The 24,726-nt window shown below is 39.4% G+C and overlaps 1 protein-coding gene across 1 annotated transcript; it reads right to left on the bottom strand.

Annotated features, from left to right (window-relative positions):
* Positions 1–3,693: 3,693 nt before the first annotated feature.
* LOC110043171 (monocarboxylate transporter 10-like) lies at positions 3,694–19,938 on the bottom strand. Its single transcript, XM_089292518.1, has 5 exons — positions 19,490–19,938; positions 16,809–17,109; positions 11,730–12,328; positions 10,827–11,196; positions 3,694–6,850 (listed from the first exon to the last, which is right to left on the bottom strand). Exons 2-5 carry the CDS (start codon positions 17,011–17,013, stop codon positions 6,579–6,581), a joined length of 1,446 nt encoding a protein of 481 aa, XP_089148644.1. The 5' UTR covers positions 17,014–17,109; positions 19,490–19,938; the 3' UTR covers positions 3,694–6,578.
* Between the last annotated feature and the right edge of the window lie 4,788 nt (positions 19,939–24,726).

The raw sequence follows: 24,726 nt of genomic DNA, 5'->3' as shown, positions 1-24,726 counted from the left end.
CTTTTAACGACGCTTTTAGGGTCGAGAAAGTAAAATTGGCGATGTACTTACTTCTTTTTACGTGACGCGCGGTGGCTGACAAAAATTCTCCGTAATGCGTGATTTAATAGAAAAATTCAGCGTGATGCGTGATTGGTACCCCGCCTTTGCCACTCTCTTGAATGTGTGTTTTATGATGGTTTTTGTCTTTGTAAAGGTACACATGATAGAAAATATACTCAGTTTTTTCAAAATCGGCGTTATTTTAACAATTCAAATTTTACTTTCCAGATTAGGCAAATACTGCCCTCTTTCCAGAAATGCCCAGGAAGATATCCAAGATGGCGTCCCAGTAACGGCATCGCAAAGCAAGACATTTATGCTATGGCTCACTTCACCATGAAGTATTGTTGGAAATTTATTTTACATTGCTTTCTAACGGATGTTAAGCTAGCAAATTAGATGTCAGCGTGCAGAGCTATTGTCCTACATGCCAGCCGGCATAATGGGACCTAATGGGCATGAGTGAGTGAGTGGGTGCAGAGCCATAAGAGCCTCTGTTTAATGGTATTTCTTTTAAGTCTCAGTTTCTCACGTAGCCAACAGTTTAAACGCTACTTATCGATGGAATGGGTTTGCGTTTATGAGGGAGGGAGATAAGTGAGTTGCAATATTACAGAGGAAGCCACTTCAGCCTTAGCTGGTTTTCATGCAGGTCCTCTATCCTGGTCGAATTGGAATTTGGAGATGTTGGTTTTTGTGGAGGGTTGGTTTTCGAAGCTGGGCCACATTGGTTGGAAGCGAACGCTCTCACCACTGTGCCATCCCTGCATGCTCCTTTTGGAAACCCTATGCTAGGATGAGTGAAAATCGTTATTACTGGTATCAGGGAAGCCGTGAACAGTACTCTCCCGTCATGTAGAATGAGTAGATATAGTTTCCCGTCAAATCCGCTGTCAAGGCTGAAGAAAAAAGAAAAATATCTCAAAAAATGAGCTGTGCTTGAAACTTCGCTAAAAGGTATAGGCTTCTTTCTGCAACGTTACCCGAGTTTCTACAATGGATTCCTTTCGAATTGGTTTCACTGTCATGGCGATTTTCATTTGAGTGACTTGAAGAATGGCATGGAGGAGACGTTGAAGTGGTTTGATTCGCGCAATTCAAAGAATGACGACACTGTCTCAACAGTTTCGTCCAGTGTTATAGTTCGGGGCCAAGTTGGAACAATATAAGCTTTTAGACCTTTTAAATCAACATTGATGCGATGCAATTTTGGGTTGAAACTGCAAAATCGCTCACAATTGCCTGATTGTTGACCTGTTCATGTAGCCTACGTCGCAGATGGAAATTTATCCGCGGTAGGTTGCGTTTGCGACGCAGGGTGGAGTACTGTTCATGAAGCGTAGAAGAAATCTTAAACATCTTTATTTGATTGTTTATTCTGAGAGCAAATATGTCTAGCTTTGATGTGTAGAATACCCTCAAGGATAAATTATCATAAATTGTATAGAGTCCGCAAAACATAAATGAATAAAGAACACCCACTCAGGCAGGAAATCGGTTTTCTTTTGCAAGTCTACAACCCTGTCAGGAGAGCGAAAATGTCTTTGAAAATCACTGAACCCAACTAACCCAATCCGACTGATAACCACTTGGCGCCGAACAACTAATTGAATTCTAAATTGTATCATAGCAGTATAGTTGCCGACCATTACTACCAACAGTCGAGAGTGCTTTATTGGATATGCATGTACTGCTTTTAAGGAGTATTAAAAATATGTATTAGTGCGCAAACAGTCTGCTCCCGAACTCTGAGGGTCCGATACCAAAGGTGAGTTTCATTTTGCTTCTGCTCCAGTAGGGTTGAGTAGCCCATGTGGTCTTTTCAGTGAAATTACGTAATATGTGCGATACGAAGTTCAGCGTATATATTCGTAGTCTGTGCGTTTTGGAATTGCAAATATTCTCATTTGTCTTTACACTTCTGAGGTTTAGCTGTTAGGACTGTCTAAGTGTTCGTTTTGTAACAATTCTCGGCGTGTTACCAGCACTGGTGTAGCTTTCTTTGTCGGCTAATGTTCGGGCATGCATCACCACGAACCTAACTATGATGGAGTTGGTCCTGAAGTAAGCGAGTAAGCGAAATTTACGGAGTTATGGTCTCATCTTTGTTCGATTATCGAGGCTTTTTATTGATTTTGCAGACTATTACTTGTCTGGTTAACATAAAAAAAAGGAATAATGTTCACAGAAATCATCGGTGTAATTCAAATATAACAGATCCGGGAAAATCAGCTCTCAGCAATGATAGCCTTATTTTTTCAAGTTGCATGGTATCTCTGGCATTGTAAATAACCTTGAAGGATTCGTATGACTATTCCAGGATGTTTGCTTGATGCACTGTAACTGCATCTAGCTCGTCATCATATCTAAGGAAAGTGTGTCTGCAGATCAACTTTTTCCTAGACACCTTCACGGCATGTCTGTGCACCAATAATAATCTATAGTGACGTTTGTTGTCTAATCATTCTGCATGGAAACGAAAACAAAATTATTTCTACCATAGTGTAGTACAAGTAAGAAAACACCAGTCGTAGTGAATGGAGGGGGTGTTTATTGATCAGAAATAGAAGGCGCTAGCAACAAACGTAAACGGCCCTAGGGATAGTTCTTAAAAATGTACTAAACAAAGCACGAAAATTTTACTAAAGCAAAATTTCCAGAATGAAGTGATCAAAAACGGAGATGCCGTCGAGTGACAATTCCTAAGGGAACAAACTCCTTAAATATTCACTTCTTAGCATGATTACGTAACCTGCATACAAACGAATCTACATGCCGACACACAACTATCTTCCAATAAGCTTACAATAGCAAAGTGAAAAATTATATTTAGAATCATTTTGTCTGATATGCTCAGGCCCGAATGGTTGCCATTCTCCTTTCCACATTTCTGACACTCACTTCAAGCATACAATAGCGCTTATATCCTTCACTTTGATATCTTCTTTAATAAACAATGAGAGTTGTTCGTTACTTCTGTCAAATGATGACCTTCCCGTATTCCACGTTACGTATTATACCTCCAGATTCTGACTGATTTACTCTTTCAGTCTACCATTATGCTATATAAACCCTCTCGATCGTACTCAGGCTTCCGTAGGAAAGCCTGAGTCATAAAATTCAAGCCGTTTGGTCGTCAAAAGGGGGATCATGGTCAAAGACGTTCCATGCGTAGAGAGTGGAAACTGGGTACGAGAATGCGACAGCTTACTTTTTCGTGTGATCGCTCTTCGTGAATGACGTAATTAAATATACAGAATGCAGTGTTTTGGGAAGTAAGTTTTGGAAAGAATCACGCCTTATATGTTCATCTCACATACAAAAAATGTTGATCGTTTTTGAAACGGGACGTTCCACGAATTATCTTGCTTGAAAGCCTGCCAATTAAGCAAAGTTCATGCTCGTTCTTACGAGAGAAAAAATGGACCATATACGAGTTCAAACTACGAAAATACTGGCAAAAAACTGTGACTACTGACTTAAAAACAAACTATGATGCTGAGACGAACACCTCAGATGTTGAAAAAATCAAGCATCATCGTAAACAGAACTTCGAAGATGAGGCAAACACTATGTAATTAGACAAAGAGGATACTCAACGAAGCAACATGAATAGTAAATATCTAAGCGCAACTCTTGTGTTAAAATATCCTGATTCTTTTATTTGTTTTTATTGTGTTCAATGAGCTTACTTGCAACTGGGTACGATTTGATATTGTGGTACGAAGCCCGAGTAAACGCTCTTAGAGTGTCTAGCTTCCGTTAAAGTCATCAACAACCATAATTCTCTGCTGGTAGTCACGTTTACTGATTAGAAGCTGCATGGTACTCTCGTTTGCCATTTCTTGTGTTTACGAGCCTCTCTAGAACTCTTATCACTATGACCAGCTTGAAGCTCACTAGAATGAAGTAATATAGAGAACAACGCTTAAATAAATTACCATAATCACTGTATTGAGAGCGTACATGTGACGTGCTAAGTTCAACTTTTCTGATAATTATTTCCAGGAACGTATGTAGTTAACTCTATAGGATATTTAAGTATATGTATGTGGTACTCTTCGTTCTACATTGAAAGTTGCTCGCAAGAATGAAATATGGCGCCAAACGCTACTGTCTGGAGTAGAGTGACCTGAGTTTGCTAGCCCCTACTTACTGTACTTAGGCAAATTCGAAAGTTTGCTGAGTCTAAATTTACTGTGATTTGACTGGCTTGTGCTTGGATATCGAAGACATGCATATTCGGAAGTTGAATTAAGTTGAATTTTGAATAGCGTGAGCTTTGAATGTAGAACACTTTACACTAAAGCTAAAAAGTTAAATCGTGGAAAGACAATGTTAAATCGACAACAGAAGTAAACAAAATTAAAACTAGACTGTCCAATTGCACAGGTGGGTGCACACAGTCAAACTACGCCTTCGAATACTAAAAATATGCGAGAAAAATTCAAGCTAGAATTTTGGCGGACATTGAACGTCATAAAGACCTGCCTTATCGATTCATTATATTTCAACAAAGAAGCACCATATTCAACATGATTTGGTTGCGAAATTTCAATAATTTAAAAAGCTAAAAATTGCTCAGTTAATCTAGTTTCCAGGAGAAATTTCTTATATCTTATAAAAATTTTATATCTTTTAGCACCGTGAAGCAGAAGCCTACAGAAAAATAAATTGGTCGATATCTCGGGTGGTTGAAATGATAGAGGAACAAGGCACCATGCAATGCTTTGGGAAAATATCATGGTTCTTTACTGGAAAACGTTTCAAGGATAGTTCGTGGTCATGGATCGTGTGTGTTTCAGCAGCAGTTTGTAATTCTGTTAATCTTGGCATGGTTCTCAGCTTTGGTGTTCTGTTCCCGGTTTTGATGGAATAGTTTAATGAGACCAGGGGATAACAGGTTAGCGAAGTCAGTCTTGTAGATTTAAAAACGAAACACTGCTGATCATGTCCTTGTAGGAACATTGACAGGTTCAAAATTAGAGGGTCATACATTCAGCAAAGGACAGGTTTGATTTAGACTGCAATCATTGAAATTTACTTGAAAAACGCGCAACCAATTAAGCGACAGCCGAAAATACCTGCGTTCGTAGGCTATACCTCTCGTAAATCCCTTTTGTTTTCATGATTCTCTTGAGGGGACGAAAGTGACTAGTACTGTAAATATCTCCTCATGACTGTATCAACAGAACTGCAATGATCTTGAAATATGCATACGCACTGTCGCCCTCAAAGCTTACATTGTGTTAAATGACAATTTTGATTTTAATTTTTAAATTTTAAATTAGAAATTAAAATCTGGTTATCAAACTCTCGCAATTCAAGTTCAAATGACTTCAATTGAATCCCGCTACCTTGGATATTGTTCGATTGCTAACGATACCCCATTTTATACTTTCACTAGTATATACCAGTTCTACCAGATAATAACTATGTACAGTTGGCGTATACACCCATTGGACCCTCTGTTTAGGGATATTCACACTAATTGTTTCTGCGCTTCCTCACTGCACACGCAAATTCACACGCCATGTCATGCATGAGAGCGCGCGCTGAGTAATAAAATAAGCAGTGATAGGGCAGATAGCCATTGCTGTAGCTTTGCCTGGATTTAACGATCTTGGACGTTCGGTGACCCCTACTTTTCTTTCCAGAAACAGATTTTGTTTACAATTATCTCCACACTGTCCAAAAATGAACAAAAAAATCAATGTGGGAAGTTAAAAAAAATTCAAGATTTCTGTCCACGGGACATCGAATCCTGCCATCTTGCGGCCGCAAGGCGCTTGAAACTATGGTCGCTAAATGCGAACTCGTTCGTGAAGGAACCTCATCAATTGACTAAATTCACTTACTAGGTCCACTTAAACAATATTCGGCAGAGAACATTTCACTTCAAAGATCTAATTGCGATATTTTTGGGCTTACAGACACTGTGGCCTTATTCGCTAACGAAGCCCGATTTTTTCAGATTTAGGGTGTTCCTCTGGGCATGTTCTCTCCAAGACGAAGTCGGTTACCCCCCATTTTTTTACATTTCTGACATGAATAACTCATCATCTTACGGTGGTAAAAGTCTCAGAAAAAAATAAATGTTGGAAAATTTTCGCGCGATCGTCCTTAATGACATTTCTAGAGTCCAAGTTTCTCACGACGTAGCCAACATTTTAAACGCTACTTATCGGTGGAATAGGCTCATTTTTGTCAACGAGGGAGAAAAATAGATTGCAATTAAGTTGCAATATTTAGAGAGAAAACCACGTCACTCGTAGCTGGTTTTCATGCTGGTCCTCTATCCTGGTCGAATTAGAATTTGGAGATGTTGGTTTCTGTGGAAGGAGGAAAACCGGAGAACCCGGAGAAAAGCCCCGGAGCAGGGCGAGAACTAATAAAAAACTCAGCCCACATGGGGCACCGGGCCGAAATCCTGAACCCGGATCACATTGGTGGGAGGCGAGCGCTATCACCACTGCGCCATCCCTGCTCCTTTTGGAACCCTATGCTAAGATGAGTGAAATACACGTTAATGAAAACTAGGTGTTTGTGCTAGAACTGGGCATTCTCGTCAAGGTTCCATCGCGGTGCTCCATTCCAAAGTTTTGCGCCTGCTCATTATGAAACGCCTTTGATATTGTGTCAACCTTCTCCTCTTCGTTTTCTTTTACTTCCGAGGTCTGTGGGTGAACTTTAGACTTTCGCCAGTTGATGAAAATCATTATTACTGGTATCAGGAAAGCAGCAAACAGTACTCCTCCAGTCATGTAGAATGAGTAGATATAGCTCCCTGTGTGGTCCGCTATCAAGGCTGAAGAAAAGAAAGGAAAATATCTCAAGAAATGAGCTGGAAAGATCCCTAAAAGAGGTTTCCTCAGAGTTCTATTGTCAGAGTTTCTATTGTGGTACCCCACCATATTTCAAGAGCCCTGGATTTCTAAAAAAAAATGTCTGACCGAAAAGTATTCGTTCCCTTCCAGTTGGTTTCACTGTCAAGGCAGTTTTCACTGAAGTCTCTTAAAGTAGTTGGTCTCCCATTAGTACGTTAAAAGACACGAGTGACTCGTTCGCACGCGTTTTCTCGCGTGTTGTTGGTATTGGTAAGTGTCAGGAAGACCAGAAACTGTTCCGAATGATCCCGCGCGACCACTCTCAGTGAAAGTTGCCTTGCAGTATTATGACTTTCTTATATAAAAGAATTGTTAGTAACCTAAGGGTATAAAAGATTAGTTTTATTTCCCTTTCAACATTTCTTAGTCTTCTCTTTGTTGAATACGGACGTGACTAAAAGTGAGTGTGACGTTACAGTGTCTTTCTAGTCCGTTATCGTGGAATATTCTCTAAAACATTTTCAGTCATGCAACAAATCTCTTATTACCAATACACTGAACAAGTTGACACAACTTAAGAGTCCCTGTCCATAAGAATGGCAAATAACTCGGCAAGGGTCGAAAAATCGATTTCGCTCATATTTTCATGGTAGATAGGCTAGGGCATGACCAAACCTTCTGGATAGTTTTTTTGGCAAAATATCCTTTTATTTCAAAGAAATACGCAAATTACCAAATTCCGTTAAAATCGTTATTTGACGCACCATTTTATCAAGCAAGTTTGATAGCCTCGCATGCAAAACCACATCATTCTTCCGTCTTTAAAACACTCAAATATTTTTGTGCAATGTTTAAATGTGCACTGGGTTGATTTTAGGGAATGTTGCGTTGTCTTTTTGGGTGCAAAATAATGAAATTTCGAAGACATGTATTTCATTCACTTAAAAGTACTTCGTGAATATAATTAATTTTCACCATGTGCGAAACCTTCAAATGGATTAAGCTTCTGGTGGTTGAATTGCAGAAGGATGGTCTACAGATTCCTGTAAAAATTTCTTTGGGCAAATGATTGTGAGCGACGCGAGAGCTTTTCAAAGTACGTCAAAAATGCAAATATTTGACCATCCGTCGTCAAATTTCAATTTACGGGTTAGATGTATATTTTAGCATGCGCCACATGACTTGACCTATAATAAGTTGAAATAGACACAGAGCTGATAATTTCGAAATGTTCTAACCTCATTTGCTTTTGAAAGGCAGGCCAAAGCCGATTTGACGTGTTTCTCTCACCATTCGTCGCACATAAAGTAGAAGTTTGCTTTTGTTTACATGACGTCCGATGTACATCGCCAACTGTCAACTTATTTAATGGTCGAATACCGTGAATCTGTGACCCTCTTTCGACACATATGATCACCACTACACCTAAGTCAAAAACGGCTAAGTCATTTGTAGATAGTTGCTTGCTTTGCACTACACCAAAATATTACGTTTGATCATTATGGTTTGATGGCTTGAATGCTTGCTTGCAGCGGTTCCTTGTTCGTCACGCAATGCTGTCATCCCATTTTAGAGGGTAGAGGTAGGACAATTTCTATCCTAATACGTAAGGCTCCGTAAGGCTTGGAACCATTGGGAGCACACAATCGTGTCGAGTAGGAAGAGATTAAATTAAGAAATGAAAAGAATGAATAGTTTACCATTGCCCCTGTTGTTATCTTTTACACGACCACCGCTGCCTACATGCCCTGCGTAATACTGTGACGCTAAACTCATACGTAGGTCTTTTCGCGCTGTGCAATTATTTTTGGTTTACATGTAATACAGTGGGCTACCCTCGGGGAAATGGGTGGTGACCGCTTAATGGGGCTAGAGGTTGGTGTACCTTGAATATTTAATTTTTCACTATCGGGTTATAAATTTCTTGGTGAACATGGAGTCAATTCAAGACAATCAAGATAGACGTGTGATTGAATTATCACTCGTCATGCACCTTCAATTTCAGACTCTTATCTGCCGTCGCCCTTTCCAAAACAAAGTTTTTAAATCTTGGGTGGCCGCTTAATAGTGGTAAAGACAATAATGAAACCCTTATCGGAACGACCAAATGGTGGCCGCGAAGGTAACCGGTCAATAGGTGTTTTATTTACAATATTTTACAGACAATAATTTTGGACTGTATTGACAACAGTCCTCTACTTTCTGTTACAAACATACCAATGCCTCTCCACTAAGGAAACAGAATACGCCAAATAAAATGGCATGGCCAGGGCTATTTACTCACCTAATTATGTACTAATTAAATTTAGTCTCTTTTTCTCACGAATTAGACACGTTGTGATTTCCTATTTTTATTTCAGCTAGTTCTTGCTTCATTGATCTATAATTTGTTTATGAACAAACAGATGAACAATGATTAAATTTTTTCACTTATCCTGAGAGTGCTCTATACAAATTAGATCAAAATGGGCAGCATATGCCGTGACAGCATTGCGTGACGAACAAATGACCGCTGTAAGATTGTGCTGCGCCGACACGCTTATCAGCAATGGTCAGCAATCGATCAAACGTAATATTTTGGCGCAGTGTAAAGCAAGCAACTATCTACAAATGACTCAGGCGTTTTTGACTTAGATGCAGTGATGTTCATATGCGCAGAAAGATGGTCACAGATTAATGGTATTCGACCAATAATAGGTTGACAGTAGGCGATGTACATGGGACGTTAACCTTGTGTAAACAAAAGCAAACTTCTGCTTTATGTGCGACGAATGGTGAGAGATCGACTAGAAACACGTCAAATCGACTTTGGACCTGCCGTTTACAACAAATAAGGTTAGAACATTTCGAAATTATCAGCTCTGTGTCTATTTCAACTTATTATAGGTCAAGTCATGTGGCGCATGCTAAAATATACATCTAACCCGTAAATTGAAATTTGACGACGGATGGTCAAATATTTGCATTTTTGACGTACTTTGAAAAGCTCTCGCGTCGCTCACAATCATTTGCCCAAAGAAATTTTTACAGGAATCTGTAGACCATCCTTCTGCAATTCAACCACCAGAAGCTTAATCCATTTGAAGGTTTCGCACATGGTGAAAATTAATTATATTCACGAAGTATTTTTAAGTGAATGAAATACATGTCTTCGAAATTTAATTATTTTGCATCCAAAAAGACAACGCAACATTCCCTAAAATCAACCCAGTACACATTTAAACATTGCACAAAAATATTTGAGTGTTTTAAAGACGGAAGAATGATGTGGTTTTGCATGCGAGGCTATCAAACTTGCTTGATAAAATGGTGCGTCAAATGACGATTTTAACGGAATTTGGTAATTTGCATATTTCTTTGAAATAAAAGGATATTTTGCCAAAAAAACTATCCAGTAGTTTTTGTCATGCCCTAGCCTATCTACCATGAAAATGTGAGCGAAATCGAATTTTCGACCCTTGCCGCGAAATTAAGAATTTGTCTGATTTTTACAGGCAGGCACTCTTCAAAACACCTTTACGTTGTTTTCTTATTATACTGACTAAAATCCAAAACGTTCTTAAATGAATTGTGCTAACGCCCCTCCACTGACGTATTGGATTTCAGCAGACTAAAACAACAATGAATTGGGCGGTTAGGAAGGAAGAGGCCCATGGGGAAGGGGGGGGGGGAAGGTGCGACATCGATGTGGTTTGACCACATCGCATTATTATATCTACGTCCACCATGATTGGTCAGCTTCTGACACTAGATCGTCTCGCAATCACGATCGCCGAGTTTTATGAAATTCGTCTAGGATTATAGTTCGGGGCCACATTGGAAGAGCTAAATGGCCTTTTGTCTTTTTCTACCGAACATACTGCGCTGAAAACGTACTGTATTTTCTGTCAGGACCTCAGGTGTGTGCTCCCCCTGAACAATTCTCGCGCTCGGTTTGAAGTAACATTATTAACTCACCAGCAACTGGTCCACCAGCGGCCGCAGAAAACGAATAAAACACATTGTTTATGCAGAAAGCGGCCGTGGTTCTCTTACTGTCCACACACGTCAGTAGAATAAAACACTGGCTTGTTATGAAAATACCATCGCTCAATCCATAAATGACACTGAAAACGATAAGGCTCCAGTATTTTGTGGTGAAGGGCAGCATAAAGGCGGCGAGACCAGCTGTTACCAAGCATGATTGATAAACGTACACTGGATTAACTCTTTTGTTGTTACACAGTCTTCCCGTCATTATTCGCGCGACACATGAGGCAAGGCCGATAAAAATGAACAGCCGAGAAGCTTTCTGCGCAGAGATTCCAATATCTTCACAGTACTTGACCTAGAAAAAATTAACAATAACCTCTTAAGAAATTTCTTATATAACAAAGTTTGGAAAGTGGTCTTAAGTAAACGGACACACTTTTCTCGTGCCCTCAGTCCAGTGTCCGAAAGTTTGACGGCCAAAAACGGCCATAAATTCGAAGTTGATTTAACAGCACAGAAATCTGTGTGGTGTCCCATTCGCGGTCCCAGAGATTTCGGTTTCTTTTTCATGCGCAAAAAGAGCTCCAGGTTCGGGAACGTATATTACCTTGCTGTTTGTTACATGACACTAAGGAGCAGGAAACTCAAGCGAATTTTTTTCGAAGCAATCGTTCTCCTACACTATGTATGCATGCATGCAGTTTCTTGTAAAAGCAAGGTAAAGTGTAGCATGACCGTGGCTTTAAAAAAATATTTAACCCACATTTAACAATCAGATTTTGAGCTCGAGATTTCTACCACGTATAAAAAATCGAAAGCGAATAATCTAATTATTTTAGCGTAAACTCGTCCTAACTGACAATAACAAGTTATTTGAAATTAACATACCAGATTGATGTAAGGAATATACATCCCAAAACTGGCAAACGTGAGCGACGTTACAACAACGGTGTAAGCAGGAAAGCTCCACACACTGCAGTAAAGGGAGATGCCTGTCTTGTCAACTATTACTTCCTCTTTGTTGTTCCTTTCAGTGTTTAAGTTCTCCACTGTTGTTATTTCTTCTACATATGGATTGAAACTCAGACTCAAAATGCACACAAGGGCATACGTTGCTGCCATTATTCTGAAAGTGTTTCTCCATTCAAACGAGTCTAAGAGGCCTTGAAGCAAAGGTCCGGTGTAGAGGACTCCTACACTCGCGCCCAACGAAACAACGCCAGTAGCTACGGACAACTTCTCTGTAAAATACTTAGCAATTACAAGAAAGCAAGGATTGTATATAAAGCAAGTTCCTAAACCGTACAAGGCGCTGTACGTGAAGTACATCACTGTGAAGCTCTGGACGAATGAAGTCGACACCAGACCCGCAATGCATAGCGTGCCTCCCAAGAAACATGTGATGCGGCAACCAAAGCGATCGCACAGATAGCCTGCCAGCGGACTTGCAAACCATACCATGCCCAGACCGATTGAGCCGACAAAAGCTGAAAATAAAAACGTTTTTCAATCAATGATAGTAGCTACATTTTGCTTGCCAAAATTTCGCCATTTGGCGATATTTGCGATAAAGGGAAATGAATTTTTTAAACGCTGATCCGCAGTAAGAAACGGTTAGTCTCAGAGTCGATGTTATGGGTCGACAGAACTGGAGAAAAACAAAGCAAAGAAAAGCATAACATACAACAGACTGAGATGTTCGGTTGGGACAAACTGGACATAGGACAATGTTTAGTATACAGTTTGGTTCTTCTCTCTACTGTGTTAGGAGAATAGATTTCTACAGCAGGGTTTCCAACTTTTGTCATCACGTTAATTACACTGTACTGTAGAGTCCACTTGCATCCCCCAAAACAAAGTGGATTTTCGAGGGGCGAAGCTCAACACTACTTTTCGAGTAAATTTTGCTGATTGTAGTGCAAAATCAAACCCGTCCTCGGCTGAATGTATGGCCCTCTAATTTTGAACCTGTCAATGTTCCTACAAGGAAATGATCAGCAGTTTTGTTTTTAAATTAGTAGCTTTTAAGAGGGTTGTCCAATACACCCAACTAGAGTCGATTCGTGTTTTAAGTTGACGATTCGACCAACCGGATGTCGATTCGAGGACCCTCTTTGATGGAATCGACACGAGTCGTCTCTCTTGCTGTCGATTCGTCATGCCGGAAATCGATTTGCGCGATTCGATTCGATTCGATTTAGTAAATATAGCGCATCTGGACTTTGAGGGTGGGTTGAAAATGTTGTCGATTCGACACGATTCGATCGAATCGACACGAATCGTATCCCTTGCTGTCGATTCGTCATACCGGAAGTCGATTTGCGCGAGACTTAGTAAATATAGCGCATCTGGGCTTTGAGGGTGGGTTGAAAATGTTGTCGATTCGACACGATTCGATCGAATCGACACGAATCGTATCCCTTGCTGTCGATTCGTCATACCGGAAGTCGATTTGCGCGAGACTTAGTAAATATAGCGCATCTGGGCTTTGAGGGTGGGTTAAAAATGTTGTCCATTCGACACGATTCGATTGAATCGTGACGAATCGTATCCCTTGCTGTCGATTCGTCATACCGGAAGTCGATTTGCGCGAGACTTAGTAAATATAGCGCATCTGGGCTTTGAGGGTGGGTTGAAAATGTTGTCGATTCGACACGATTCGATTGAATCGTGACGAATCGTGTCCCTTGCTGTCGATTTGTCATACCGGAAGTCGATTTGCGCGAGACTTAGTAAATATAGCGCATCTGGACTTTGAGGGTGGGTTATAAATGTTGTCGATTCGACTCGATTCGATCGAATCGTGACGCCTTTCCTTCGAAGAATTCTCCTTAATTGCCTGAGACTTAAACTTGTACCATGAATTAACAGTAAAAAGGATATAATTTCAACATAGTTCAAGCCAAGATCAAAATACTGTTGTACTAACGAGTCTCTCCCATGGTAAGCCACTCTAAGAGCGGGAAGATAAGATGGCAATACCGCATTAACGGCTTCAAAACTGGAACAAAACAACACCAAAACAAGAAGATCTGTTAGATCTTATAACCGCGCATTGAAAATTTAACTGTTCGCTTAGCACTACCGTCGGAACGCAGTGCATATTCCAAAGCAGTCATTGATGATTCTTTTCTTACTGTAGACATCACATCACTTGATCAACACAAACTGTATTACTGCACCATCAGTGGTAGCCGTTTACAAATCTCCGATGACGTAATGGTCTTAATCTAGAACTTTCTTCGGGATATGTATGGGCATGAACGATATGAACGACACAATAACAACATTATTAACAACGGCTTTCTCTCTTAAAAGTCATGATTAAATTTAATTGGTGTTTTCCACGAGTAAAGGGCTGGCAAAGTAGTCACACAAGTCATCTGAAAAAAACTCTATCCCGACCGATGTATCGATTTTGGCCACTCCAGTGACCACAGATTGAAAATGTGTCAGAAAATTGGCGTTACATTCGATTCTCACTAAATTTGTCAAGTTAGCTAATTTAGCATGCAAGCCACCGTAATAGCGGTCGCCGTCGGCGAAATGTTTATTTGCTCAAAATTGGGGCAAAATCTTTCGGAGATGGAAATCAGGACATTCTTAAGGATACAGAAAGTAATTTGAGACCAGCTGCTGGCTTCTAAGGCTGAGTATATCCAGAAGTAAGCTGTATTTTCGTTTTCGTGCCGAAAGCCACGCGATGAAATATTATCGGCTTGTTCTGCTGTCTTGTTCTGTTTTTTCTCTTGGTCTTTTTTTGTAGCCCGCCGAGGCCGGTCTTTCGTCTAAATCAGTTGAAAAAAGTTCGAAAAAGATGTTCCCATTCAAGTTTAAGCTCTCGGGCGATAATTCTGGAGTTTTTTGGCCGAAACGTCGGCTTTGTTATGTTTGTGTTTTTCAGTTGCTATGGGCGACCGTGGCTTCCTTTGTTAGGTCAAGTCTGGAGAGTGAGGTCACAAAAAATTCCAATTCTGGTTTTGTTCGATTTCGCTAAAATTTTAACACGATAAAGCTGGATTGTTAAGGAATAGATTAACTGTCTGCCGATGTGTGGTAGCTATTAACACTAAAGTGATATATCGCTTCGAAGTCAGGGTGTTGAAGAGATTTTTTTGCAACGTGTGGGTTCGGCGTGATTTTGTAATCGGAGGTTTTTGTTGACCCCGAAAGAAAAAATATCCGGAAAAGGTCATTTCATCGACGATTCAAAGGAATATAAATATGTATATGTTCCGAGCTAAATTTCTGGTGAAAAAATATAATTTTTGACGAGCGCTGGGCTTTTAATTTTTTTCCCGCGAATTTATTATCGGAGATGAGATTTATTTATGTTTCAACAGCTTTTGGCGAGTAAACATCACAGGTTGCGTGACTCAAAATGTGGCCGAGTGGACGCTTGGGTCTGGTCTCCTACAAATCGAAAAAAAAAAAAAAAAACACGGGTAAACCATGAACCGCGCTCTGCCCATGGCCGCGCGGTTAAAAAGTACAAAAGCGGCTAGCTTGCGATCTTTAAAATTGCAGCCAAAAACGTTGCTAACAGATCCAGATAAAGGAGTAAACGCCTGCATCATACGTTTAAACCGTTAACGTTGGCCATGTGCTAACGAGTTATACAATATATGATTTGCCGAGTTCTCATGTTCACGTGTTATTATTCGAGATCTCGTGTTACTAAGTCGAGATCACGCATTATAAGTCGAGATCTCGCGTTATTAACACGAGATCTCACATTTTAAGTCAAGATCTGGCGTTATTAACACGAGATCTCACATTATAAGTCGAGATCTCGTGTTACTAAGTCGAGATCTCGCGTGATAAGTCGAGATCTCACGTTGCTCAGTCGAGATCTCGTGTTGTAAGTCGAGATCGATATCTCGCGTTACTAAGTCGAGATCTCGTGTTGTAAGTCGAGATCTCGTGTTATAAGTCGAGATCTCACGTTACTAAGTCGAGATCTCGTGTTACTGAGACCCAAACGAAATCGACAGTAATATTTTGGTTAGAAAAAAAGATACTCAAATCCAGATGGCCCTTACGGGCCACCGTAGTTTGATGATCCGGACAGTGTTCTAGTAAAGTGCACAAACCAGCGTCAATATTCCGCGGAAAACGCCATAACGGCCGTCTTTTTGTAAACATATATTACGAGCTTTAACTATAATGTAGAAATAAGAAACAGGTTATCAGAAAGGATTGTGAAGCAATAATAAATTAACCAATCGATCCAGTTATAAAAAAAGCTTGGGCTCGTTAAGTACCCCACACGAATCGACACAAGTTTGTAGTCACGTTTCAAGAACGAGGAACGTTCATGTATCATTATTTCACGGGTCTTGACTTCCGGTGGTGCGGATCGACTCCGTGCGAATCGAGTTGAATCGTTAAGTACCTCACACGAATCGACTCAAGTTTGTAGTCACGTTTTAAGAACGAGAAACGTTTATGTATCATTATTTCACGGGTCTTGACTTCCGGTGGTGCGGATCGACTTCGTGCGAATCGAGTCGAATCGTTAAGTACCTCACACGAATCGACTCAAGTTTGTAGTCACGTTTTAAGAACGAGAAACGTTTATGTATCATTATTTCACGGGTCTTGACTTCCGGTGTTGCGGATCGACTCCGTGCGAATCGAGTCGAATCGTTAAGTACCTCACACGAATCGACTCAAGTTTGTAGTCACGTTTTAAGAACGAGAAACGTTTATGTATCATTATTTCACGGGTCTTGACTTCCGTTGATGCGGATCGACTCCGTGCGAATCGAGTCGAATCGTCAAGTACCTCACACGAATCGACTCTAGTTGGGTGTAGTGGACATGAATGGCTTTTAAGCGTCATTCAGAAACGAATCAACAGCATTGAACTCGACTACCGGCACATATGATACACTTGTACGACTGTACAATTTGCAAAGACTTCCCGCTTGTCGACAACACAGCTACAAGACTAACTTCACTAACCTGTTCTCTCCCTGGTCTCGTCAAAGTAGTCCATCAAAACCGGGAACAACACACCAAAGCTGAGAACCATGCCAAGGTTAACAGAATTACAAACCCCCGCTGAAACACACATGATCCATGACCACGAACTATCCTTGAAACGTTTTCCAGTAAAGAACCATGATATTTTCCCAAAGCATTGCGTGGTGTCTCGTTCTTCTAACATTTCAACCAGCCGAGATTTCCACCAACTTATTTACCTATATCGGCTTCTACGTTGCAATGCTAAAGGATCCTATGAAGTCAACTACCATATATGTCCCTGGAAATAATTTTTAGAAAAGCCAAACTTAGCACATGTAAGCGTCAGCTCAATACAATGGTGATGATAATTTATTTAAGCTTTGTTCTTTGTCTTACTGCATTTAAGTGAGTGGACAATTATGAACAATAGATCCTACATAGCTACTTGTTTGAAGCTACAAGCTGTTCATGATGTTATTAGTTTCAACTCAATTCAGTTTTATTTTATTTTCTTGTCTTTACGTATAAATACAGCTAGTTCCAGAACTGGGGACAAGAGTTTATCTTAAAAAGGAAAGATAGCCTGGTAAACACAAGTTACTGCGAACTAGAGTTCCAGCTTTAGCTAATCAGTAAACTAACATGAATATTGATTACTTTAATACACCTTTTGCTGTTCATTTATAGAAAATAAACATTGATTTGTGTCCAAATTTCTTTCACTATGGTGAATAAACTCTCATTAACACCAATATGACCTTCATTTGAGCGTAAGGAACGTTCAAGAATAACACTTACATATGTATTAACATTCAAAATCATCAAAAGATAAACAATACCTTCATTTGACATTCATTGACTGTAAATGTATTTTCATTTTGGTTGAAATAAAATTCGTTGTCTCGAAACGACAATCATTTACACTTTAGGACAATCAGTTTTCAACAAAAGACTTTCAGTAACACAATTTGCATGAGGACTCACAATCAATTGCATTATTATGCAACCATATCCATGAAGGTAACAATCTTTAGTGCGGTAAGACAAACACTACAGCCATAATGACATTTATTTTTGAAAGATAGTGGTTTCGTTCCATGCAAACGTATTTGCCACGATGCCTCAATAGTGAGGCAATTGAAGGATAAATCGTTCAGCGAATTTGATATTCTATCTTTCAAAAATAAATGTCATTATGGCTGTAATGTTTGTCTCGCCGCATTAAAGATTGTTACCTTCATGGATATGGTTGCATAATAATGCAATTGAATGTTAGTTCTCATGCAAATTGTGTTACTGAAAGTCTTTTGTTGAAAACTGAATGTCCTAGAGTGTAAATGATTGTCGTTTCGCGACAACGAACTTTTTTTCGACCAAAATGAAAATACATTTACAGTCAATGAATGTCAAATGAAGGTATTGTTTTTCTTTTGATGATTTTGAATGTTAATGCATATGTAAATGTTATTCTTGAACGTTCCTTACGCGCAAATGAAGGTCATATTGGTGTTAATGAGAGTTTATTGACCATAAAGAAAGAAATTTGGACACAAATGAATGTTTATTTTCTGTAAATGAACGGCAAAAGGTGTAAAGTGTATTATCGTTTGTCTCACGATGTAGTCACTGAGATGTAGATCGCGACGATCGCGATCGAAACGTCGCGATCTACATCTCAGTGACTACATCGTGAGAGAAACGATAATACACTTTATTATTGCATCTACCACGATGAATAACAACAACCTTTTCCTCGACATTGATTACTTTGTAACGGAAATGATCGAAAGGGTTTATAGCTTAATGGTAGAGACTGAAAGAGTGAATCAGTCAGCATCTGGAGGAGGAATACGTAGACGTGGACTAAGGGGAGGCCATCATTTGACAAAAGTAAAGGAAAACTTACATTGTTTATTAAAGAAGATATCAAGTGAAGGAAGTGAAGCGCTATTGTATGCTTTGAGTGAGTGTCAGAAATGTGGAAAGGAGTTTTTCTGAATGGCAACCATTGGACGCAGCATATCGGCACAATGATTCTAAATATAATTTTTCACGTTGTTATTGTAAGATGCTCATGTGTCAGTATGTAGATTCGTTGGCATGCAGTTTACGAATTAATTCATGCCAAGAAGCGAATATTGAAAGAGTTTGCCCGTTAGGAGCTGTCAGTCGACTATATCTCCGATTTTGATACTGACTTCATTCTGGAGATTTTGCGAAAGAATTGCGTGATAGAATAAGGCTATGCCTACTGAGAACGGATCTAATCGGATCAGCTAGTCAGTTATACAAATAGGCAAATATTGGACTGAATTACACCGATGATTTCCGTGGATAATATTTCCTTGTTTGTTTGTTGTTTTCTTGTTAATTAGACAAGTAACAGCGTGCTAAATCAATAAATTAAAGGTTTACTTGTGACTATTCACGTTTAAAGTCAAATAGCCTAGCCTCGATAACCGAACAAAGACTAGACAATAACTCCGAAAATGCCGCTTACTTAGCGCTTCGTTTCAACTTCAGCACCAGCTCTATGTAGTCTAAAGACAAATGAGCACATTTGCAATTCCAAAACGCACAGACTATGGATATATGCTGAACTTGGTATCTCACTTATTACCTTCAATTTTATTGAAAAGAGCAAATGATCATGAGCTACCCAACCAAATGAGACTTACCTTTGATATCGGACTCTCCGAGTTTGGGAGCAGTCTGTTTGCGCGCTAATACATCTTTGAGCAGTATAATCAGTCTATGCATATCCAATAAAGCACGTTTTTAGTAATAATGCGGTCTGCAACAATTGGTCGAATGCAATTAGTTGTCCCCCCAAAAGTGGTTATCAGTCGGATTGGGTTAGTTGGGATCAGTGATTTGAAAAGAAATTTCCGTTTCGGTTCAAACCCCACTGACAGGGTTGTAGACTTGAGATAGAAATCGAAATTCGTCATTCATGTCCAATACACCCAACTAGAGTCGATTCGTCTGAGGCACTTGACGATTCGACTCGATTCGCACGGAGTCGATCCGCATCACCGGAAGTCAAGACCCGTGAAATAATGATACATAAACGTTTCTCGTTCTTAAAACGTGACTACAAACTTGAGTCGATTCGTGTGAGGTACTTAACGATTCAACTCGATTTGCACGGAGTCGATCCGCATCACCGGAAGTCAAGACCCGTGAAATAATGATACATGAACGTTCCTCGTTCTTGAAACGTGACTACAAACTTGAGTCGATTCGTGTGAGGTACTTAACGAGCCCAAGCTTTTTTATAACTGGATCGATTGGTTAATTTATTATTGCTTCACAATCCTTTCTGATAACCTGTTTCTTATTTCTACATTATAGTTAAAGCTCGTAATATATGTTTACAAAAAGACGGCCGTTATGGCGTTTTCCGCGGAATATTGACGCTGGTTTGTGCACTTTACTAGAACACTGTCCGGATCATCAAACTACGGTGGCCCGTAAGGGCCATCTGGATTTGAGTATCTTTTTTTCTAACCAAAATATTACTGTCGATTTCGTTTGGGTCTCAGTAACACGAGATCTCGACTAAGTAACGTGAGATCTCGACTTATAACACGAGATCTCGACTTACAACACGAGATCTCGACTTAGTAACGCGAGATATCGATCTCGACTTACAACACGAGATCTCGACTGAGCAACGTGAGATCAAAGAGGGTCCTCGAATCGACATCCGGTTGGTCGAATCGTCAACTTAAAACACGAATCGACTCTAGTTGGGTGTATTGGACAACCCTCAACACACACACCTTGTTGTGCTAAACATAGATTTTATTGCTAAACATAGATTTTGAACAAAATCTTAGCTCACTGCGTTTTTCATTCGACAAATTGATCGGCCGCTCAAATACAGGAGTTTTGCCAGCTCTTTTGATAAAGAATCGTAAACAGCATTCTATTTGCAAAGGATGTAACAATCTTGTATGTACAAGAAATAAAATCCAGGCGAGACAATTTGGTAGCGCGAAGTTTGTCAGCTCTTGTAAACATTAAAAAAATACATGTACACACCGTTCGAATACAAAATTCCTCGAGTCGATTAAATCAATCAATCAATCAATAACTTTATTAATGTGTCAAATACATTCTAGCCGAGGATAAAAAACCCCTCTACTAATAGGGGACACATAAAATAAATAAAATAAATTATAAAATTTAAAAACCTAAATTTGATATTTACAATAAAAAGAGACTAAAATTTAACTTCATTATTTACAGTAATTCCAACAATTCTAAAATAATCCATAAAAAGCCTCTATGTTCAACGAAATACCAAGACGAGGGAATTGCCAAAATAAAATCAATGTTATTTCAAGCTATAGCAATCTACCGATTATACGTTGAGAAAATCTGAAAAACTAATTATACTAAGCGGCATTACGTTGGATGAAAGCAACCTCTTCGCTGAAGGCTAGTTTGACATGCGAAAAACAATTTTTTCAGTTAAGAAAAAATGAGTCCAGGAATACTTCCAAAACATTGTTTTAAGCATAAAGGCAATCATTATGCAACTTTACCTTGGTTCGCACCAAAATAGCACAAAAGTAAGCTAAAAGGGATCATACCCTCGTTTCAGTCACACGCAATGTTATCTATTGAATGGCTGTACTTGTATACATTTGAGTAAAGCCAATAACCATTTACAAGGTAATCAGTGCACTGCGAAGCTCACCAATCTGAAATACATTGCAACCCTGTTAGTCAGGCCGCGATGGACGCCGCTGGGCTGCCAAACTGTCGCTGGTATTAATTCTAATTCTAACACTAACACTAACGCTAACGCTAACACTAACACAAACACTAACACTAACACTAACACTAACACTAACACTATTCCTAATGCTAATGCTAATGCTAATGCTTTTCAGCAAATCTAGGAAAAATGAGCTGGATTTTAAAAAAAACAAATATATAACTATACAGAACTAAAAATATCAGCGTATTAATAGACGAGAACTAAAGGAGACAATATTAAAAAGCTATGCATTATGCTTATTACATTAAACTACAAATTAAAGTTCGGCTTTGGAAACGTCCCCCTTAAATGCCGCTATGGTTGGCGATTCTCTAAGCGTTATGTCTAAGGAGTTCTATATATCTACAGCAAAATTTAGAGTGGTCCGGTGTCCCCATCCTCTATAAAAAAAGTAATTCAAATTGAAATTTAATTCGGGCGAAGAAAAGTGCACGTGGGAACCTCCCAAACCATAACTCGAACATTTAGAAACTCGACACTTTTAGCAACTCGCATGTCAAATCGGAACTATTTAGTACTTTATTAAGAAAGTAGCTAACAAAATATGATTAAAAATAGATGAGTAACCAGGATAAGATATTTGGAAAAATAGAAAAACGATTTCTGGTTAAAAATTTGTTTAGAAACGAGCTTTCGACTACCAGTCTGTAGTCTTTAACGAGTAATAGATAGAAAGCGCGAACGTTAAAATATATACTAAGAAAAGTGTGAAAAAAACAAAATTATAATAAAAACAATAGAAATGCTTGTGTGAGAGTAAAAAATGCTTATGTTAGGTTCAAAATAAAATTGAATATTGTCTTGGTAATTGTTTCGCATTATGCAATCAATCCATCTCCAGAAGAATTGGTAGGAATGTTCTTTGGATGGGCTGATCCCTCTGACTTACATGTTGGCTTCGCAGTTTTACCTCACATCAAAGGCCTAACTGAACCTCTCTCAAGACTTCTAAGAAACAATGGAATACAAGCAGACCCCTTAAGACATTACAACAAGAGTTTGTTTCTCCGAAATCAAGACCACCCGTGGAACTACAAACAAATGTCGTTTACAAGATCCTATGCGCCGATTGTCCATGGAGTTATATCGGTGAGACTGGTAGATGTTTACAAACAAGGAAGAAAGAACATGTTAGAAACACAAAAACCTTTAAAAAAGGTTCCAACGTTACTTCTCATGCCTGGTTGAACGACCATTCCATCGACTTTGACAATGCACGCGTGATTGACAAGGGAAATTTCCGTGTTAGAAAAACTTTGGAATCCTGGCACACAGCAATTACGAACCATGCTGACAATAATGCGAAACAATTACCAAGACAATATTCAATTTTATTTTGAACCTAACATAAGCATTTTTTACTCTCACACAAGCATTTCTATTGTTTTTATTATAATTTTGTTTTTTTCACACTTTTCTTAGTATATATTTTAACGTTCGCGCTTTCTATCTATTACTCGTTAAAGACTACAGACTGGTAGTCGAAAGCTCGTTTCTAAACAAATTTTTAACCAGAGATCGTTTCTCTATTTTTCCAAAATATGAATAGTTCAAGAGAATTTTAGTAATATTCAAATCGAGCCTCCATCAATGCAAGTTCCCTTTTCTAGTGACTTGATGGGTTTAAATCTCTTCCAGCGATAGAGAAACCACTAACAACACAGCGCATGCAACCAGCAGGATCCCGCTGATCGCCGTAGCTGAGCCAGCGTTACACAGGTCGTGCGGAGTGCAGCAATGAACCTCGCAATGGGCTTTATGAGCCTCGGCAGCTTTACATACTGGGTTACTTGTACTCGTGCACTGTGATTTTATCTCACAGAACTCTGTGTGAGTTTTTCTGTCATGAAGCTCATGATTATAGAACACCTTAGAGCACGCTTCTTCGTGTTCTTCAGGACACGTGACTGCCTCTCGGTTATCGTCGCACTGATTCCAAGACGTTTCACTGTAGCACTTATAATAATCACTTCATTTAAGTGTCGATGTATTTAGCACTAATGTGCTAATTGGGGACACTGTAAATAAATAAACAAATATTTCAAATATAACATAAACTATTAAGACTCCCAACTGGTGGGAGGCTGACCAGTTGGCTATTTACACAACGCGGCCGAGGAGTTGAACTCGGGGCTGCCGAGAAGAAATCCAGATAGCGGCAGGGCGGAAGATTTGAACCAGGGACCTCCAGATTTCAAATCCAGCGCCCTAATCCACTCGGCCACGCCGCCTCCACTTGTAGCACTTGAGGCTTGTTGCTATGAAAAATGGCGTGCAATAAATAAGTATACGAAGCAGAAACAGAGTGAAAACTGCAAGCACTGATTTGCTACAGATTTGAAGAAAGATCTGTCTTTCTCAAACTCATTAATAATTCATCAAGTCAAAACAAAGAAAATCAAAACCGTGAAGGAGGTTTGGATACTCGGTGTAATTAGCATAGAATTCGATGATTTTACTTGTCTGTTTACTCCTTAGTTTTCCTTTCGATTGAGAAGATATATCAAACACTCGAGACAGTGTTTCATCGGCTAACCAAACACCTCGAATTTCGTCAAAAATACTCCGATGCGCGTTGTATTTTCAACTCCCTTCTCGGTGTTTGGATATCCCGATGAAACGCCGTCTCTCGTGTTTGATATATTACATCTGCAACCCCCAAAACGGCTTACGAAGCTGCAGCTTGTTGGCGTAGTTCACACGGAGACCAGGAAAATATTGATGGCACGAATTCAAGCGGATGGTTGCTGTTCTTCCCTCCAATACCCAGACGGGATAGATGTCCATCGTAGCTTAGCGTCAACTTTTAATTCCGTTTTCCAAGTTATAGATATGACTTAAATTTAAGTCCTGGATTAGCATTTGAATTAATTTTCCACCAACTTCGCCCTGCATTGGTAGAGCGAGGAAAGGGCACTGTAAGACCATAACGCTGCAATGTCGAGTCAGGCCAGTGTAGCAGTGTTGTGTTTATTTTTTAATTTTTTATATAATTTTTTTTTAATTTGGTCGAACAATTACAACAATTACAATTAAACTTACACTACAAATAAAAAAAAAAAACAGCCGTTTTATCAGTTGGATTCATGAAAGCAGCGTAGCTGAATAGACACCCGTATTACG

This window comes from Orbicella faveolata, unplaced genomic scaffold, assembly GCF_042242905.1.
Source record: "Orbicella faveolata isolate gen_17 unplaced genomic scaffold, um_ofav_v1 contig_24, whole genome shotgun sequence".
NCBI classification, from domain to species: domain Eukaryota; kingdom Metazoa; phylum Cnidaria; class Anthozoa; order Scleractinia; family Merulinidae; genus Orbicella; species Orbicella faveolata.
Note: the sequence above shows the minus strand (reverse complement) of the source record. Positions and strands in the feature narration are given on the sequence as shown.

What these genes read in the sequence shown, in the direction of transcription:
- LOC110043171 (XM_089292518.1), bottom strand. Translation starts at nt 17,013, where the DNA reads ATGTTAGAAGAACGAGACACCACGCAATGCTTTGGGAAAATATCATGG. An exon ending in ATATTCCTTACATCAATCTG is followed by an intron (nt 11,197 to 11,729) that starts GTATGTTAATTT and finishes AATTTTTTCTAG; the next exon opens with GTCAAGTACTGTGAAGATAT. An exon ending in CGCTGGTGGACCAGTTGCTG is followed by an intron (nt 6,851 to 10,826) that starts GTGAGTTAATAA and finishes TCTTTTCTTCAG; the next exon opens with CCTTGATAGCGGACCACACA.